The sequence below is a fragment of the Aspergillus udagawae genome (genome assembly GCF_001078395.1).
Source record: "Aspergillus udagawae IFM 46973 DNA, scaffold_4, whole genome shotgun sequence".
NCBI classification, from domain to species: Eukaryota; Fungi; Ascomycota; class Eurotiomycetes; order Eurotiales; family Aspergillaceae; genus Aspergillus; species Aspergillus udagawae.
The window spans coordinates 1877409-1896669 of record NW_025091267.1 but is presented as its reverse complement, the minus strand read 5'-3'; the positions used below and the strand labels follow the sequence as shown (position 1 = coordinate 1896669).

General features: G+C 49.3%; 8 protein-coding genes across 8 annotated transcripts; 2 read left to right on the top strand and 6 right to left on the bottom strand.

Annotated features, from left to right (window-relative positions):
• Positions 1-285: 285 nt before the first annotated feature.
• Aud_006052 (uncharacterized protein) lies at positions 286-1731 on the bottom strand (the record flags this gene model as incomplete). The annotated part of the gene is made up of 1 exon (XM_043290961.1): positions 286-1731. The coding sequence occupies one exon, from the start codon at positions 1729-1731 to the stop codon at positions 286-288; it is 1446 nt and encodes a 481-aa protein (XP_043146896.1).
• Positions 1732-3291: 1560 nt separating this feature from the next.
• Positions 3292-3987, bottom strand: Aud_006051 (putative nuclear distribution protein RO10; the record flags this gene model as incomplete). The annotated part of the gene is made up of 2 exons (XM_043290960.1): positions 3292-3698; positions 3756-3987. 2 exons carry the CDS (start codon positions 3985-3987, stop codon positions 3292-3294), a joined length of 639 nt encoding a protein of 212 aa, XP_043146895.1.
• A 279-nt stretch (positions 3988-4266) lies between these two features.
• Aud_006050 (uncharacterized protein) lies at positions 4267-5980 on the bottom strand (the record flags this gene model as incomplete). The annotated part of the gene is made up of 4 exons (XM_043290959.1): positions 4267-4992; positions 5055-5189; positions 5253-5867; positions 5960-5980. 4 exons carry the CDS (start codon positions 5978-5980, stop codon positions 4267-4269), a joined length of 1497 nt encoding a protein of 498 aa, XP_043146894.1.
• A 1332-nt stretch (positions 5981-7312) lies between these two features.
• Positions 7313-10003, bottom strand: Aud_006049 (uncharacterized protein; the record flags this gene model as incomplete). Its single annotated transcript, XM_043290958.1, has 7 exons — positions 7313-7630; positions 7683-8131; positions 8184-9419; positions 9476-9622; positions 9688-9721; positions 9787-9855; positions 9917-10003. The coding sequence occupies 7 exons, from the start codon at positions 10001-10003 to the stop codon at positions 7313-7315; spliced, it is 2340 nt and encodes a 779-aa protein (XP_043146893.1).
• Positions 10004-10517: 514 nt separating this feature from the next.
• Positions 10518-12011, top strand: Aud_006048 (SET domain protein; the record flags this gene model as incomplete). Its single annotated transcript, XM_043290957.1, has 1 exon — positions 10518-12011. The coding sequence occupies one exon, from the start codon at positions 10518-10520 to the stop codon at positions 12009-12011; it is 1494 nt and encodes a 497-aa protein (XP_043146892.1).
• A 658-nt stretch (positions 12012-12669) lies between these two features.
• Positions 12670-14957, top strand: Aud_006047 (putative AMP-binding enzyme; the record flags this gene model as incomplete). The annotated part of the gene is made up of 7 exons (XM_043290956.1): positions 12670-12810; positions 12876-12946; positions 13018-13165; positions 13244-13279; positions 13342-14388; positions 14467-14746; positions 14830-14957. 7 exons carry the CDS (start codon positions 12670-12672, stop codon positions 14955-14957), a joined length of 1851 nt encoding a protein of 616 aa, XP_043146891.1.
• A 387-nt stretch (positions 14958-15344) lies between these two features.
• Positions 15345-16813, bottom strand: Aud_006046 (putative serine/threonine protein kinase; the record flags this gene model as incomplete). Its single annotated transcript, XM_043290955.1, has 3 exons — positions 15345-15787; positions 15844-16689; positions 16771-16813. The coding sequence occupies 3 exons, from the start codon at positions 16811-16813 to the stop codon at positions 15345-15347; spliced, it is 1332 nt and encodes a 443-aa protein (XP_043146890.1).
• A 1423-nt stretch (positions 16814-18236) lies between these two features.
• Positions 18237-18947, bottom strand: Aud_006045 (uncharacterized protein; the record flags this gene model as incomplete). Its single annotated transcript, XM_043290954.1, has 2 exons — positions 18237-18691; positions 18779-18947. The coding sequence occupies 2 exons, from the start codon at positions 18945-18947 to the stop codon at positions 18237-18239; spliced, it is 624 nt and encodes a 207-aa protein (XP_043146889.1).
• Positions 18948-19261: the final 314 nt, after the last annotated feature.

Here is a 19261-nt window from a genome sequence, read left to right as displayed (position 1 = left end):
TATCATCATGATGGGTCAAACCACCCGAGATTTCAGCATGATCGTCGTCTTCCATACTACATGTTCTAGATTCTACAAGGGAACTCTGTGCATTGACTGGATGCCGGACAGTCCGGACAGCACGGCTCGTTGATCCCGCTCCGATGATCGCTGTGAAATCGTGCCTGTTGATACTCGCAGACGAGTTGAATGCGAAACCCAACGATAGATCGCCTGGAGACTTTTCAGCGAAACTGTCAGCAACCTTGTGCGTTGGTTATCGAACGCAACCACTGAAATACCATTTCACTTTGGACGATCCATCCCAAGCCTTTGTTCTTCGATCTTTTGCTTGACAGGCATAAGCATATCCGAGTTCTTTCCGAACCTTGCGAAAACAAGCTTTCGAATGCTGATATTCGACATTCGGTAAAGAGCGACCAACTGTCGTAGACTGGGAGCACCAGCGGGGAAAAGGACGAAAAGCGGTGATCCCTGGGAGCCATCCGGCTTGAACTTTTCGTGAAACATCTGTTTTCCCTGAAAAAGCATTTGTTTGAATGTACGCTTGTATATCGCTCGGGTGATCTTCTCGATCGGAGGCGACAGTCGGGTTATGTCAGCCAGTGTTTCCGAGGGTTCAAACCCAAGGCTGAGGTACGAAACTCTCATTGAGTGCAAGAGCGCCATGGCAGCAACGATTAACAGATCGGTGATCCCTCTGGGCGCTCCAGGAGCTGCAATGCAAGGGTCAATGTGGTATCCTTGGTTGGCACCAAGACGTCGGATAGCCGCGAAGCCGTTGGCTACACCATCTGGGCCTCTGGTGTAGATGTACATCATCAAGGCTGGCATTGAAAAAGGGTCATACACCGTGATGAAAGCCTTTGCGCCGGCAGCACGATTTCGCTTCTCGCGCCATGAGTCATAAACCCTAACCAGTTCCCTCTGCACATCCAGATCCTCACCCTGCGCCGGTACGTATAAACCCAAAGAGATGTTGGCTTTGCTCGGATTGAGCAGTTGCTTGCTTTGTACGATGATGCGTTTCCCCGCTCTCTCGTTCAATACATCATTGGTCATGGGATTGAGCACGCGCTCGGTGCCGAATTGGATGGTCGTCCATCCATGTTCCTTAGCGTATTCGGTAAACACCTCGCTGGCACCGATGAAAGCGATACTCCAGCCGAGTCTCCTCCGGTACTCCTTGAACTCTGCGAGGACATTGGCGAACCAGCCCGGCTCGCACAGGGGATCGCCCATGACCAGAGCAACCTTGTTATGCACTTTGAACGACAGGGCAGCAGTGCGCGCTCTATTCACGAAGAATTTGTACCTAGGGTCGAGAACACTCATATGGGAGACCCGCCCGTACCTTGTCGCTAATTTCTCGATGGCACGAACAGCTGCGAGATCTTCAAGTGTGAATATAGCCGCAGATGCCTGACGTGTGCTTTGCGAAGTTGGTCTTGATATAGGTTGTTTGCTGGGGGTGGATACAGAGTGCCGCCAGCCATGCAGCTTGGCGCTTTTTATCCGTGGCACACATTCTTCACCCTGGACAGCATCATGGAGAGTGTAGCTGCTACCGCTACTGATGCTAACAGATGAAATATCCACAGTATTTGTCGGATAATCAAGCTGACGACTCAGGATTTCACTGATCTCATCCACCAGGAGGGTTTTCTTCGTGGCTTCCTGCTTCAGCGTACAACGCTTGCATCGCTTCTCCCCCGTTTCCTTTGTCGGCATGGAATAAAGATGAGAAATTGACTGCTCTACAAATAGCAAAACCAGGATCGAGCTTCGTTGAAATCCGAGGTGTAATTCACGACCGGTGACTGACATATGTGACACTTTTAGGGTGGCGGGCGCGAATCAATTCTTATATGACCGTACTCCATTCAGAGAACCCTCCATTCAGAGGCGCGACCCGCGGCGTATGATAGGCAGTCGAGTTCTCCGGGATATGGATTGGTCTATGGGAGTAGTAAGCTTTGTGGCAACTGGTCCGTCTGTGGAGTTCCTATGGTAGTCTGTAAACGGCTCAAAGCTTGGAGACCCTGGATACCTGAAATTGATGCCCGCACACCTGAAAGTCGTACTCTAGTAGGGCAGTGTAACTGCCACAGTGGCCAATTGCAGGCATCTGAAGTGCGACTGGGAGATGCGGATGTCCCCTACTTTGCTTCATAAGTCTCAATTAAATAAGAGGGAAAGGTCAAGTATCAAGCCGAGCAAAGGCCGTTGAGGGATCATCAAGAGGACTGGAATTTTGGACCCTGGGACCCAATGGGCAGTCAAGGTACGGCCAAGCATCTCTGCCACCTTGTTGGGCTCCTTGGCAATCGCTAGGTAGTTACTACATACAGTACTGCTGCAATTGTTCTTCAAACATAATGGCCTGGTTCTTCAGATAGTATGGTTGACTAACGGGACGTGAATTCACTCTGACCTAGACCCGCTGTAGCATATCTCTCATATCGTAGTACTTGAGCTGTTCTATGACGTGAGCCAACCACGTCCAAAACCATGGATGTGGGCATACGTAACGGACGAAAAAGCGCGACCCTGAAATGGAGGGTAGGAAATGATGCTGCTTTCGGCAGGTGTCTGGGGCACTTGTTCTCCGTTCTAAAGGGAAGCAGGCATGGACCTTGGACCTTGAACTCCGGATCCTGTAGATGTATGCGGGATATATATCTTCATTTTACCCAAGGATTTATTATGTTGTCTTAGGATTGGACAGAAGGAGACTGATGCATGTAGCTACGAAACAATCACCTCTATTCCATTTTTAATAGAGGTACCAGCGGCGACATTATTTTCTGCCTGCATTCATCGACACGTCATAGCGAGCTTCTGATATCAAAACCGTGGGATAGGAGAAAGTCGAAGCTCTCTCAATGACTACACCACAAAACGTACCACGGCGAGTAAGACTGAAAGTATAGGCCAGGTAGCTCAAACCTTCAAACTTTTTTTGAAGACTTAACGGTTGACAGTGGCATTCAGCCTCGCTCCCTTTACCAAGGACAGCACCTTTTCATTCCCTCATGTCTCGAAGAGATCTTGCTACCTTTTCTCAGCGGACATTTTAGTGTGTCTTGGTCGCAGTATGAGTAAATAAAATGCACCAGCAGAAGAATGTAAAACGTTCAACTGACGGCCCGAATCTATCGACATGAGCTCCGCATTCGACTTGTAGAAACCAACCAGCTTACAACACAAAAAAGTCCAACCAGCAGAAAACAGAATGGTATCATAGAAAGTCAAAACTCAAGCCGCAAAAGAAACCATACACAATCAGCCTCATATCTCTCTCGCCCTTCTCTCCCTCACCACCTCCTCCCTCTTCACCTCCCGCTCTACATCCTCCAGCCGTCCCTCCCACTCAGCCCAGCACTCGCCGCTTCCCACCAGCCCAACTTCATACCAGCGCTGCAACACCCGCGCAGTCCGCACGCGAAGCTCAGATATCTGCCTCGCCTGTTCGTCCTGGGTACGAGCCAATTGATCCAGGCGCGGCTGCAGTTGGACGAGAGCCGCCGACGCCTGGGCGTCCGGGACAGGCAGGTCATTTAACGAAGTGAGTCTGGACGCGGTCTCAGGGAATGCGGACGCGTACGAAAGGACAATCGAGGCGAGGTTCTGGGTCGTCAGGTTCTCCGGGACGGACTGCGGAGGTGTCGGGCGGAAGAGGTCAGGGAAGCGATCATCTGAATCCGGTCCTGTTAGTTTGGTTCATCTGCAAGATAGAGAGGAGGAATGCTCACGGAGCTGTAGAACATCTCGTACGGAGGGGATATTCCTGCTGAGGTTCTCGAGATCCTTTTCTAGACGTAGGAGGCGCCGCGAGACTGTGTCGTCGAGGGAGGCTGGTTTGGCGGGCGCCGTGGGAGTGCCCGTCCAGCTTGCATCGCCTGTGAGGAGGTAGGTGAGTCTTTGGAGGCGAGCTTCGAGAAGCTCAATTGTGGCTCCGGCTACCGCGTCATTTTCAAGAGCCATTCTACAGGAAGCAGGTGACAATTGATGCTTGGGTTATGTGTTTTGGTCCTTGGAGCTAATGCTCTGGTGATTTGGTGAATGGGTCTGGGGATGCAAACAAAGCATACAAGCAAGACTCAAACTGGTGGTCTGCCTTTTGCTGCCGTACACTATCGAACTCTTGAATGTTTATGACTTTTCAGCGTTTGTGGTTTAATGTACTGTTATTTATCGACAGGGAATAAACAAGGCAACGCCAAACTAAACAGTAAAACGACTTCCTAGAAATTGTAGCGTCCTTCATTGCGCGTAGATTAAAGCAGGTATCGAGCGCAGCCCCTTCGCGTCAAGTCGACTGACAACAGACTTACAGAACTTGATATATCCCTCCTGACCCCTCCCACGCTCTCTGAATGAATCATAAGCCACCTTGAGAGGAAAAAGAGTGGAAGCCGGTCCGAAGAATTTCAAGTCATCCTGTAGCAGGTACTCCATACTGTGGCAGATCAGCTTCGAGAGAGTAAGAACCTGGTTCTGCTGGTATTCCACACTGCAGAACTTTGCAGGTATACAGGCTTCCACAATACTGCTAAAAGTCGCCCTGAGTTTGTCAATCTCCTTGAGACAAACGATGCGAATAGCCCAGAGGTGGGTGCACACATTCGCTGTGGTAACGCTCGGATACCAGAGAGTGTGGCCTGTAATGCCAGGGTTAATCGCCTGTGCTGCGTGTACTCCGGCCGATATCTCGTATGGGGCCCCTTCTTCGCGCTGCAACATTTGCTCCCATTGCTCAAGTCGATCGATACACTCCACAAAAGCGAAACAAACTTCGGTGACATTGTCAGCTGAGCCGTCGTCTGGGTTGGCCATGAGTTGGTCAACAGCGTTCAAGTAATTCGGCATAATTGCGACTTCACTCAAGAAGTCCTGCATGAGTGATGTGTTAGAAAATGCAAAGGGTATAGATGCCCATTGCTTCTCAGCAAGAAAGGTTGGCTCGCGAAAGCGAAATGCGTCGAGGACCTTAACGTGCGTCAGACCTCTGATAATCTCTATCTAGACAACTAACCATGAATCATACTAACCAGGAGAGGTCGGAACCCTACGAAGAGCTTGTGCAGCAACCCGGCCTGGTAATGATTAGGTCCATGGGCTTTCATCAATTGACCCACACCCTTGATGTGGGTTGAAATTCCCGGTCCCATTCCTGGAAACATGCCCTATATATGAATATTTCCTGATCAGCACCGCTCTGGTACCCTTCTGAAATAAAAGATTCTCACCTCAGCTAAGCTCAGACACATGATAGAGGCGGCTAGTTCTGCATTGAATGGCTGGCTTACGGCCGCCAACTGCCTTCTCAATGCACAAATTGCTGCAGAATAAACCGTTGTAGCGTTCAGACTCGAGACTTTTTGAGGATATTTATTGGAAGCAATCGCAAAAGCCAGCGCTTTCAACGAGAGAAAGAAAACGCCTTCCTTGCTCGAGGTATTGGCAAGACGCGGGAGAACCTCCACCCAGGAGCCGCAGATTCGTGAGGAGCCATTGTTATTCGAACCATGAGACAGAAAAGGAAGGTCATCTTTTGGAATGTAGTTTTCGACCACAATAAAGGCCAGCTCTTCCGGTGAAGCTGAAATGATATCCGGAATCTTTACAGCAGCGAAACTATGCTGAGCAGTGGCGTCATGCGAAATCTGCCGCGGAGGGGTACTCTTGACTGATTCTTGGCACGAATGTGACGCGCCAGTAGCTCCATTCTGCGAGAACTGATTTTGGTGCAATGCCTCAGTTGAAGGTATGCTCTGCTGGACGAACGTCCACTCCTGCGGGTAACCTGGACACTTGCGCCCAGTAAGTGTGCATTGGCTGCATTCCGGGTGCTTCCCATCGCACTAAAAGATAAGAGCTATAGCATTTGCTTGAATCCATTAAGAGACCATGCGAATCTCACCCCTAATTTCCTCTGTCTACAGTTTCCGCATACTGACTTCTGCTTGACTTTCATGACGTTATCCACAGCTCGAGGACATCACTAGGCCAGATAAAGTTCTGTCGATCAGTAACCAACGTTTTCAGCCATAATTGTAATGAAACGAGATGAACCCTGAGACATCCGTCACTCCGCGCATAGAATGTAGTCGGAATCCCACATGGCACTCCGCATTAGAGACATGCATGAGTTGGCCACCCACTAACCGTGTTTGGTTAACAGTATTTGTCAATTGAGTCAGCTCAAGCTACAGACCAAACCATTTACGAATGCACGATATCATCACGACAGTCATTTTTGAATATCGCAAGAAAGAGCGCATAGTCCCCGAGCGTCCTGTTATGCAAAGCTTACAACTATTTAAGAGGGTGCGGCGCTTGTGCGAAGCTCCTCCGGGAAATGACTACTATATTCTGTATAAACACCAGCGCCTGCCGCATACTCGGTGACTTTATGAAACACCCAGAGCATCATTCTATTTCCACATGAACTTTCGAGAGTCGGCACTCGCTTCCTTCTGCTATAAGACCAAGCAAGAAATGGCCCCTGCAAGCTTCACAAGTTCTCCGGACACCACCTTTGTCGGAACCGCAACGGCCATCATCGACATCGATGGTGTAACCTTTCTCACAGAGCCCATGTTTACCCCAGCAGGAAGGAATGGGACACAGGAATCAATCTGCTCAAAGAATATTGAGTCCCAGGGCTTAGGCTAAGAAGCTTCCGCCTCCGCCAATCGACGCCATCCAGCTCAGCCACGAGGAAAGACCACCCACATAACTTCGACCAGTTGGGCCGAGACGTCCTCACCGCCGCAAAGTCTTGACCACAGTTCACGGTGCGGAGAATCTGGCGAGTCACCCTGGTGTCAAGGGGCATGAGGTCTTGGGAAACCACCACGCTAACCGCGGGAGGAAAGATATATTTGCTTTCGCTGTTGTGCCACTGCCGACTGGGCCACAGCCCATAACTATGGACGGCGAGTCCAGTGCCAGGCTGCTGCAGGCGGTGAAATCTGATGTCCTTGTTCCAATGCACTATGAGCCTTCGTGCGTTACTCAACTTGAAAGGAACTTGCGCAGGCCTTTGAAGCTGCAGGTGTGCAGCACAAGTCGTGTTAGTTGACTCCGGGCCGAAGAAAAAGGTTTTGTAGGACTGTCAGTTCACACCACTTCGACTGAACATAGCACTGTGTTGTAACAATACCATGGATTGACTCCTAGATTTCTTGACCAAGTAGATCTGTTTCATCAGTCATGATTCGTTATAGTTGAAATAGTCTATCGCATGCAGAGCAACCTTCTCCTTTCAGGCGTGCGCTTTAATCGTTCAACCTCTTGCTCTCATCTATGTTGAGTCCATAGTTCGGGATGGTTGCACAGCCCCAGCTGCGCTCAGTATACCCGGTCTGCCCCTTTCCTGCATCTCCTGCCCAGATTCCATCTCATTATCGAAAGACGGAATCTCATAGTCAAATACATTCACTTTTCTACTGGCTGACGGATCGGTAGTTGCCAGTTGGGGGCCTTGTTCCTCGAGTCGAGACGGAGACTCGCCTTCACCAGAGATAGTGTTTGCATTTGAAATTTGCTCCTCCATGGGATCTCCAGCGGCTGCATCGTCAAATTCCGCGTCGAATGCGTGATTATCCGCATCCACAAAGGCCTACACTCTGGTCAGCCGAAGATTCCACACACCATCATTAGGGTTGCCTTACTTGAAGTTCGGCCGGTAGCGGATTAGCCTGAACGCTCATCGCGTTAGAATTGGCATAAACGAGAAGGACATTTTTGGACTCTTCGCGAGCAGCGTGAAGCACTTCGATTTCTCGAACTTTGCGCGCAGTATACCCGACGATATCGGCAGTGCTTGCTGCAGCCTTGCCCTCTCGATTGCTCTCTGCCTGTCGGGCCTTTGCATCGTCAGTAGAGAAGCTTATTCGCCACCATTGCCACTGATCGCCTGCGCTAGGCTGTAGATCTGTCGCTTGCTCAAAGTTGTGGGATGTGACGGGTTTGAGGACATAGGTTATATGTGGCTCAGTACACACGCCGCGCAAAGTGTACCGATGTTGTGGTGGTTCTGTAGGTGATTCCGAAGGTTCAGTGAGGAATTTGGAGTAGTTTCGAAGCGTTTCGGCAACCTTCTGTTTCCTGTTCTCCAATTCTGTATTGTACGTTGTCAGCTTAAGCAATGACAAAAAAACTTGTAAACTTACCTTTCAACTTGTCTTCGATTTTGCTTGAGAGATCTCTCAACTCTCCGGCCAATCTTTGCGCCTCGGCATTTGCTGCTTCCGGTGTCAAAGTCAAGTCACCTACTCCATTGGCAAGACTTTTGGGCAAAGTGAAAGAAGCAGCAGCGGCCGCTTTCTCGAGTATCTCCCTAGATCCAAGCCCTCTATAAAAGACCGATTTTGAGACAGAGAAGCGATTCATCAATGTTTCTAACTTGTTAATATCTTCGTAAACTTGAAGCCGTCGCGCACGAAAATCACGCGCCAGGTCCTTGCAAGTGGCGAGGTACCGATCCGGGTAGAAGACCGCCGGTATCTTAACATCCACAGATTTCGCCGAGTCGGAGCTATCCAATTTGATCATCAAAACTTCAGCCACATGTTCCAGCCACACATCATCTAGCTCTTCCCCTGGTCTGTCGGACCAGATGGTCCGATCTAGCACATCGTAGAGAGTTTGGCCATGATCGGGCTCCACAAATGGGTCAAGGATGAAGAACTCTTTTTGGATTGGCGTGTCATACACCGAAAGAGGACGCTTGAATGCGTTTGACGAGAACACTGTTGCCAATTGGTTTCCCGGATCGGCTCTGACGGCGGCATCCTGCCATTTCTCCAAAAATTGACTGATACCACTTTCAGAGTCATAAGATACCACGCTTTTCAAGCTCGAAAGAGCATCGACGCTACCAAATGCGCGGTTTGTCGCATCTAGAAAAGCAACAAGTCTTTGAGTTTCGTAAAGGATGTCGTCCCAAGCCGTGTCACCGTCTTGCGCATCTTGCATTGTAACTATCTTAGGCAAATTGATCGGCTGACCATTCCACCACTGCGGATCATGACCGTACTTCGGGAGCACCTTGTTTCGTAGAAGAAGAGCCTCTCGCGCCAAAGGGATTGAATGCAGGATAGTCAACAGCCCGCCCAGGTACAGATTATCCTGGGATGGGCGAAGGAACGCCGGTTCATCTGCTACTCTTCTGCGGTCTGCGGGGTCCGGGCTGATGATGATCTCTTGCGCACTGGAATTGAAAAGAGTCATTGCCCATGCGCCTTCATCGTAGTGATCCCGCGTGGCTTTGCCGAAATTCGATTGATTTAAGCTGGTGATTCCCATCTCCTGCTGCCCCAAGTTCTGGTTCAATGACATTGCCACTGCTTCCTGAAGTTCACGCTCCTCCTGTTCAGCAAGTGTCATACCTGTTGCCTCCGCTACACCTGAAAATTTACCATGTCAGCGAAGCGGCGTAGCCATCCTTAATGAAGCACCCTACCTGCAGCACTGTGAGCAGGTCCCGTTTTATGCCCCTGATACTGCGTGACCTGTGCTTGTTCATTCAAATTCGACATCGACGGGGGGCGTGACGGAGGAATGCCAGAGGAGGTTCCGACAACAGGGTCTGACTGTTCAATCTGGAAGGCTGCGAGGCAGGACTGTTAACGGAGCCGCTATGCTAGTATCCGGCGGGCGTTGGTATGGACATACAGGGTACTCTCTCGTCATGTTGAAAACTACTCGGCTAGAGCGTAGCAAGTCCGCGGTCAGTCTCAGTCTCGTAAAAGCTCAATCATCTCCAAGAGTCACCTCTAATTGGGGCGGAGTCGGATCTTCAAAGTATGCGTTGATAGCTTTATTCGAGTTAAGGTCGTTGGCCTGCAGAGTGTCTGATGTCAGCGTGCAAAGTATAGAAGGGTGGCTTATGATATCTGCTTACCTTCAGAAATCGTATTGCATGCTCCCGCGACGTGCTTGTGAAGTTCACAAAGTTCGTTATAGCTTCCTCTGACGGTTCGGAGGCCATGCCGTAGCTCGCACACAGAAACTGCAGAGGATTGCAGACGAAAAATTGGCGATGAGGGCAACCAGAGTCTAGTAAAGAGCAATGAGATCAGAAAAGAACGAGGGCTCAATCAAGGAGCTATGTCAGTAAGTGGGGAGTTGTCTGTTTGGATGTCTCCAGTTAAGCTTCCCCACCACATGACATCCGTCGGCCAAGCCCACTTCCATTGCCATCTTGAGGTAGCCTGGATCTACGAGAAATCACATTCACACAGCTAACTTTTTCGCATCAAGAAACAAGGAAAATTCCAGTAAAATGAAAGAAACGGTCAAGAACCACTCAATTTCGGGAAAATCCATAGAACCTAGATTGGACGCGATGATAAGAATAGGAACAAAGGATGATACTTTTCACTGTCCTTATGGATGTGAAGGGTACTCAAAGAACTATGTGAATGAAAGATGTTTCAAATGCCACCATTCCAAGGATCATATTCAATCTTTTATTTTACTTGCAATATTATGCACCATGGGAGATGACATTTAATCCCTTGTGGTTTCTCCCTCAACGCTCGCTCAACATCTTGGTTGTTGATACTGAATCCAACAGCTGGCAGTCAACAACATCAAACCTCATCCTCTTTCTGCAATATTTCATCGGTTTCAATCTCAAGGCTTCAGGTAAGCAAGAAGACACAATGGCAGAGAAGAGACGAGCGCCCGACGACTATGTGGAGGATCAGACAGAACGACCGGAGCCCATGACGTTCAAGAGAGTACGATTCCAGCTTCCTCGGAATGAAGAAGGGGTTCCTGAGAAAGACGTTCCAGCTACAGATACAGATGACGAGCTGATGGCAAGATTGCGTGTAATGCGTGTGAAGGAGCTGGTTCACGACATTCTGGCTGCAATGTACTACGACTTCCATCAACTCTACTGGCTCCGCAAATACCTCATGCAGAACCATATTAGACGCTTTCCGGACCTACATTTCTACAAAACTCAACATCAAGAAGCAACCTGGCTATTAGACAGAGCTATTCGCCAGGAAATGCTTGCGAAGGTAGGCCAGACAAGCGGTCACGATTGGACTTACACATCCAAGCAGGAAGCACATCGTGTTGGCCAATTCATTCGACAACTTAGTTGGAAGATATTGGCCATATGTGCACTCTCAGAAGCCTTCCGGTTGGCACTTTATACAGAAGATCAAGTGGTCTGGGCAGTTTTGATGCTCAAGATCAGGGAAAACCGAACCAGCATTGACGCCTTTGCGCAGTCGCGAGGCTTGGACTGGCAAGGCCAGCTATTGAAACATGCGGACAAACAGATACCGGGGCTCCAACAAGCACTGATTCCGAGGCTCGATCTGGCTCAGGAGCACTTTCATCATATAATCATTGCAAATGGCTCTCTTCGAAGGCCTCTGTACGAAGGACACAACCAGATCAACATCGACCAAGGGAATATATTCAATCCCAGCTACTTCAAAGACAAGAAAGACCCCACGATTCGCGTTCCCGATCGCGACGGACCTTGCGATCTCTGTTATGCAGAGCGCGAATGCAATTGCAAGATATCTCGCCCAACTCTTGCAACGTGTTTGGTTGAACTTGTTAACTACCCTCATAAAGGAATTGGAGTGCGGGCTCTGGCCAGATTCAAGAAGGGAGGCATCCTTGACGAGTATGTCGGGGAGCTTCGGCCTGTAGACTACAAGGATGATCGTGTATACGCTCTGCTGCACGAATCCAAGATGGTTGAAGGTCATCCAGTTGCTTTGATCTCGGCAAAACGGTACGGTAATTGGACTCGGTACCTCAATCACTCTTGCAAGCCGTCGACAACGTTTCTCAAGATGACTGTTGGCAAAAAAACCATAGTTGCTGTCCAGGCAGTTAGGGATATTGACATTTTCGAGGAGATTACTATTGATTATGGCAAAGGCTACTGGAAGAATAGGAAGTGTCTTTGCGGGGAGCCTGGTTGTCGCTCGCAGGATGCCACAGAAGAGGAGACTGAGGCTTGAATTCTCATCGACTTTTCTCGTTAGTCCATTGATTCTGTACTTTACGGCACTTGTCATGTTTGTGCTGTTGGGATTAATATTCAAGCACCACTATTATTCGGTTAAATCGAGCTGCTACTCAGAGGTATTGTAATGATCTAGTTGTGGGTCTGGTGTTTATTTATTTGCCTTTTTTTTACGGAGTACTGCTTCGGCTAGCCTCGGACTCCACTAAGTGAGATCTCAAAGCCTTCAAATAGTCTAAGTCTAGTGAGGTAAACTAGTCTACTCGACACGGAGTACCAAGTGGTTCACTAGTTGTCAACAATAGGTTGATGCTTTCCTCGGGAATAGTGACCTCTCATCAACCCCGCATTTGCTGCAGCCGGCACGTGCGGGGGAAGCATTAAGGGAGCCTCAACCACTATGAAACCAAACAGCCAGGCACACTTCTCAATCCTTGCATGATTCAAATGAATCAGTATTGCTTGTTAGTATCCTTTTGAATTCTTGAGGTGGAGTCTTTCAATCGAAGTGAGCAGAATAGAGAAGTATCTTGCGATCCCTCAAGACAGACCCGGAGGAAGGGGTCGTGTACAGGACAGCTGAGGGCGCGATTCACTCTGGCATCGGATTCCATACTCGTCTCTGCTCGCGAGTGCTATGAACTATTGATAGCATGCGCATGTTTACCGTGCGTCGCGTGGGGATTCTCCCTAGTCAAAACTGGGGGATTGGCTTCTCCTTGAGGGCTATCCAGAATGTGCCTTCCGCACGACGAGGGTTGCTCACTCAGAGCTATGCTTGTGGACCAAGAGATGTGAGTACGCATTATGGTATTAATAGTACCTATCTGAAGCAGGCTGACATTACCTCGATATCAAGCCACCTTTGATTGACTCTACTGTTGGAGACCATTTCGCCAGTATTGTCAGCCAATATGGCGACAGGGAAGCGTACGTGAACTTGAATTTGCACGACAATTATGCTAGACTCGAGCAACATGGCTGACTCTGTACATTGAAAGTGTCATATCAAAGCATCAAAATCACAGATTGACCTACGCCTCACTCGATGCCAAAAGTAATGCCCTTGCGCGGGGATTGGAATCTGTGGGTGTGCGGAAAGGGGAGCGTGTCGGCGTCATGCTTGGAAATTCCTCGGAGTACGCCATCGTATGTCCTCTGTCCTCTAGACACTTCTCATGAGCTGCGTTTGTTTTACTGGATATTAATCACATTTGAATCTTGCAGGCGACCTATGCATTGTTCAAACTCGGAGCCATCCTGGTATGTTCCAACATGAATGGCCGATTCAGATGAACAATTGTCCACTGAACCACGCCTCTCAGGTACCGCTTAATCCTTCTTTCAATGCAACTCAAGTCATCTCGGCGTTAAGTCACCTTGGAGCCGCCCATTTGATCATCAGTGCCGAGTCCAACTTACCGCGGAAAGACCCCCGGAGCAATGTCCCACTACTCAAGCACCTTGTTCAGGACCTCCATACAGGAAAAATAGAGTCCGCAGTGGTGCCTTCACTGAAGAACGTCATTTTTGTTGACAACTCTTCCGGCAGAGTCAATTGGTCCGACTACAGAAGCCTGACGCCTTTCACGTCGGTCATATCCGACAACATCGCTGATGCGAATCCATTGCCTCCTCAGCACCTCTCGCCTAACGATGTAGTGAACATCCAGTTCACATCAGGCACCACCGCCATGCCCAAAGCGGCATGCCTCAGCCACCGCTCAATCTTGAACAATGGTTCTCAAATTGGCGATCGAATGCGTTTAACCGCAAAGGACATCGTATGCTGTCCTCCACCTTTGTTTCACTGCTTCGGATGTATTCTGGGCTACATGGCAACCGCTACTCACGGCTCCGCCATTGTATTTCCCACGGAATCCTTTAACGCCCGTGCCGCTCTGAAAGCCGTGCAGGAGGAAAAATGTACTGCCCTATATGGTGTGCCTACCATGTTCCTTGAAGAGCTTGGCCTGCTTCAGGACGGCGAAGTTGAACACAAAGGGTTTGAGTTTCTCCGGACTGGCATTGCCGCTGGTAGCAGTATTCCAGAAGCGCTTATGAAGAAGCTGCATGAGGTCCTTAATCTCACAGAATTGACCATCTGCTACGGCATGACAGAAACTAGCCCCGTCTCGGCCATGACAGCAACCGACGACCCGCTAGACAAACGGACTAGTACTGTTGGTAGACTGATGCCTCACGTTGAAGCCAAGGTCGTGGACCCAGCAGATCGAAGCAAGATCCTCCCCGTCAACACCCGGGGCGAGCTGGCTGTGTCCGGATACTTACTGATGAAGGAGTACTGGGGCGATCCACACAGGACCGCCGAAGTGATGATCGCAGACCAAGAAGGGAAGATCTGGATGCATGTAAGCCACCCCTCCCCAAGTGGCGTTCCTAGACTTTAGGCACCGTAAGGTAGCAGGGCGTCTGACCGAGGACCGTAGACTGGCGACGAAGCCTCCATGTCACCGGATGGCTACATCACGATCACGGGCCGTATCAAAGATCTCATCATCCGAGGAGGCGAGAACATTCACCCTCTAGAGATCGAGAACTGTCTCCTTACCTGCCCCGGCGTGGCCGATGTGTCCGTCGTTGGTGTTCCAGACGAGAGATACGGCGAGGTGGTGACTGCTTTCATCATTTGCAAGGAGCAGGATCGCAGGACAGTGACCGAGGACAAGATCAAAGAGTGGGTTCGCGAGCGATTGAGTAACCACCTCGGTAAGCATCTCCTGCCTTTTTCACCTAGTGGCAAGGCATCCTACAATACCTCGATATGCTAACCAGAATTATCCTGCTAATAGTTCCGAAATATGTGTTTTTCCTTTCACATTCCGACTCTTTTCCCAAGACTGCGAGCGGCAAAATTCAGAAGTTTAAGCTGAAGGAGACTGCCATCAGGATTTTGAAAGAGCAGAGCAATGCTAATTAGATGCTGAAGAGGAACCGAGGTTATTCTACAACCTTTTGAGTGATAACGATCGTTTTCCAATAGAGGACTTACAGGAGCGTATTTGTCGCATTGAACATATTCTTTGCCATTCCTCAGTCATCTTTACCATCATAAGGACTGTCCTGACTAGAGCTCGAATAATCTGGATATCCTTACAGAAATCTTGAAATAATGCTTAAAATCCAACAATAGCAATTTCTCTGTACCGAGACAAAGCAAGTAGCCATTCTCAAAATTGCAGCCATTATATGCAGGCGAAGCAGTGTCAATACCAAGACAATATTCGAATCAGTTACACGTACAACCGCGAGAGGATGACTGAACAGTCTGCAGAAAGATGCTCGAATAACACACGCAAGCATCGCGCTAGATATAGTGCTGGAAGAAGCCTTTCTTCGCTGGGGGCAGATGATTGTGAACCTTTGGATAAACTATGCCGTCAACTTCCTCAAAGCAATTAGACGGCTTGCCTGGTTCGGGGCAACAACATTCAATCCTCTTGACCCAGCGATCGTTCATCACATCGCAGATGGTAGCCCTTCTCTCCGGGATAGGATGGAGCATCTGTAGGATGAGACGCCGAAGAGGTATTGTGCGAAGTTCCGAGAAGAATTTCCCGATTTTAGGATATACATCCCCTGTGATAATTCCATCCGGCTCGCTTCTCAAGAACTCTTCCCACCATTTGAGATAGCGAGAATACCCGGCGTCCTTTTCTTCTGCGGCTGCCCATGGCGTACCGCAGTGGAGCATGGCAAGGCAGACGATGGCACAAGACCATATGTCAAGCAAGCGTGGGTCGTAGCTTCCTGGGGATCGAACCACGGTTAGGAGACCATAACATAAAGTAGCAAAGGGATCTTACGGTCTTCCGCCAGAACTTCTGGTGCAATATATGGCAGGCTGCCACAAACACCTGGGCGACATTTGCGAATCTTACCAAAGACTTCCGCACGTCCTCCGTCATATGACTGCAAATCTTGGTGGACCTCACTGAAGACTTTGGCGCATCCGAAGTCGGTGATCTTTAGATGACTGTCTGCTGTCAAGAGCAAATTTTCTAGTTTGATATCGCGGTGCGCAATCCCAATACTATGTAAATATGCGACACCTTGGAAGAGTTGTTTGAACAGACACAGTTCACTTTCGAACGAAAGATATCGTTGTTGCACGATTGTAAACAAGTCCCCTTGACTGCAGTATTCCATAACATGAGACCAACGGCCTGCGTGGGAGCAGAGTCGAACAGTCTCCACGATATTAGGATGATGCAAGCTCTTGGCGATGCTGAACTCGAGTTTGATCTTTCTGTCGTAAGCTTGCAGGCTCTCTTTACGACTTCTGCGGAATTCCTTCACCGCATAATAGTGCGGTTTTCCGGGTCCTTTCCCGTGCATCAGTTTGACAGTAGCCGTGACACCTTTACCAATGACCTTGCCCCGCAAGCCAGGAATGATGCTGGTGTCGACAAATTCGTCACCAAGTTTGCAGCTATCAACTGTGAAAACCTCGGGAGGAGTTGCATCTGCAAGCGGAGACTTGCCTTTCCCGTCCACTGGAATCGAAAAGCCTGGTATCTCGAAGTGATCAGGGATTGTGCCCCATGTGCGAGATTTCGCGAGAATCAGAGAACTGCCAGACCGAGATTCAAGGCGACGACCTGATTCCTTAACTAACCCCGAAGATGATGACTCGCACTGTTCGTTGATGCCTATGATGAAGATAAGTTAGATATTTGCAAGACATAATCTCAAGCGGCCGCACGAATTCGCCAGGTGACGGTTTTACATACTATTGGCGTCGTTCTTAGTGGAGATGTCGAGGGCAGACTGCATAGCCGACTGGTGTACATCATCAACTTTAGTTCCTAAACGATGAAATAGACCTCTGAGTGAGATAGATGCGAGGTTGAGCGACGCTTGTTTGGGAGCCGGATTGCTAAATGAAGAAGATGATGAATGGTGCTGGGGACAGCTGAAAACCAACTGAGGTGATGTCGAGGCTGTGGTCCCCGTCTTCGCAGTCTTCAATGTATCGAGGGCCAAGGCGCTTCTTTCCTTCCTCGAGGGTCTGGCCTCATTCGAGTAGCATGGCACGTCGTCAGATCTCTTATATGCCCAAAGACTGCAATTCAAGCTGTCTATTTCGGTGCTACGTTCAGAGCATCCAGTATGGATACCCCCTGCTATGATGTGTGGACTTGACTCTTCAGAACAGAAGCGGTAATAATAGCCTGGTTCATGCCCTTGCATCACTCCTCTACCAGAAGGCGAGGAACACTCAGACAGAGTCATGTTTTGTACTGTAGTTGCTCAAGAAAATGAACAAACAGAAGCAGACTGATAAGTGAATTAGTTGAATAAATGTATTAAAGTATAATGTAGCAAAGTCTTGTTTTTTGAATGATCAGGAAAGCGCAAAGGTAACTGCGAGAGATAAAGAGGTGAGGAAGGAGAGGAAAAGAGTAAGATGGAAGAGGTAAGGGTGGGCGACGTTGTGCCGCCGACTCGAGGATGTTATCTCATCATTGCACCGACACTTGGGAGTCATATTGCTGGCCTAAGGCACGACATCACGACATTATGCTCGCATTTCCTCGTCAAAGACGCATGACTGACTATTCGGCATATATTGGCAGAATGTGTGAACATAGCGCAATATCCATCGCGTTTTAGGAAGTGCATAAATCGGATGTCTTGCTACCTGACTCGATGAAGCATGGAGTTGGTAGGTTGGCGTCAGTGAAGGGTAAGGCGCCGTGCATGATCTTTGCCGAGACAACGAGTCTCGTCCAATGATCAGAGCACGATCAAAGTCCAGTGAATTGAGGTGTTCATACTAAGCAAGCAATCAACCATCCGCTGGCCTTACCGAGTGAGCCTATGGGTAGGTAAGAAAGTTTCAGCGTTCTTCCAACTGGCCAACTCCAAGTATTGACCACCCACAGCAAGCCCTTAAATGCGATTATAGCATTTCGCGGGAATAGAATACCCATGCCATGCATTCAGAGGCCGCTTTCCTGGCTGTCACCGCTGTCAGAAGCTCCGGCGGCACCGATACGAGAAACTGCAAACTGCTGGAGGTGCGTTCCATTGCTTCCAACTTGAATGGCTGAGTGCCAGCCTTGCGCGAACCTGCGAGTGGCACACGGATGTGGGAGTCACTAAGCCTGGAGATTTCCGCTCCTGGATTGATCGAAAACCCGCCCGACTGTTCGAACTTCATTGTCAGAGACGGTAACTCACGGCCATTAACCGTTCAAAAATCCTGTATGCCTGTCTCTCCCTGCAAGTGCGACTTGATATTCCCATCGTCAGTCTCCTCAACTATCCATTCAGGCTCTTCATCGTCAAAGTAACGCTCCTGCTCCTCAGTCCAGTCATCGTATTCATCATTCTCGTCAACTTGCGTGTAGTCAAAGTCGCAGTCTTCTCCTTTCAAAAAACGCATCGTCATTTCCCAGCGCCAAAGCTTTTCAGCTTCCTCTTTGCTTGTGGGTATCTCGTCAGCGTCCTCCGCAATGATCTCCCCGCTTGGACCACGACTATAGCTGAACATCGCATGGGGGTTGGGATTATTGAGAGCATCAAGCTTGGCCTCCGAGCGTTGCAAGTCCGCTTGAAGAATACCGGAAAACCCTTTCGCTCTCCCTTCGGCTTCTCTTTCTGCAGGTGTTTGGAACCGGCGGATTAGTCGATCGTATAGCAACGGGTCTACAGGAGCTGAATATTAGCTTATGAGGCCTCTTATCCAAAGAAGCCATCAGTCTGTTAAGCAAAACGAGGATAGAGCAAGCGGACCGGCGAGCTCGAGATCAGCGGAGAAGTACTCCGGATGCATGTCCAGATAGCGCTTGCGACGGTTTTTCACTCTCATGGCAGGGGACGGTTGCACTGAGCTGGACTTGACGTTCCGCTGTGCGCCGTCTGACTTCATGTCGAATCCAGTACCCTTGGGGAAATGAGGCATGTCTGCACATAAACCAATAAGCGTGAAATAACATATGGTTAGCAGAGAGAAAGCAAGATGATGAAGTGGCTGTTGAAGAGCCAGAAGAACCGCCAGCAGCTGTTTTGAGACTAACCAGTTCGAGTAATTCCCAAGAAGCACTGCGGAATGCTGCGGGCGGGCAAATTCACTTCGTCTCCGCCGCCATCAGTCCAGCAGCGAATAACAGTCCACAGACAGCCAGACGATGGATATTCGGCATTCTATCTGAAAAGAGGTCATGTAAGAGCTATCTACTCCTATTTGTTTCATATTTGCCATTCTGATCCTTACAC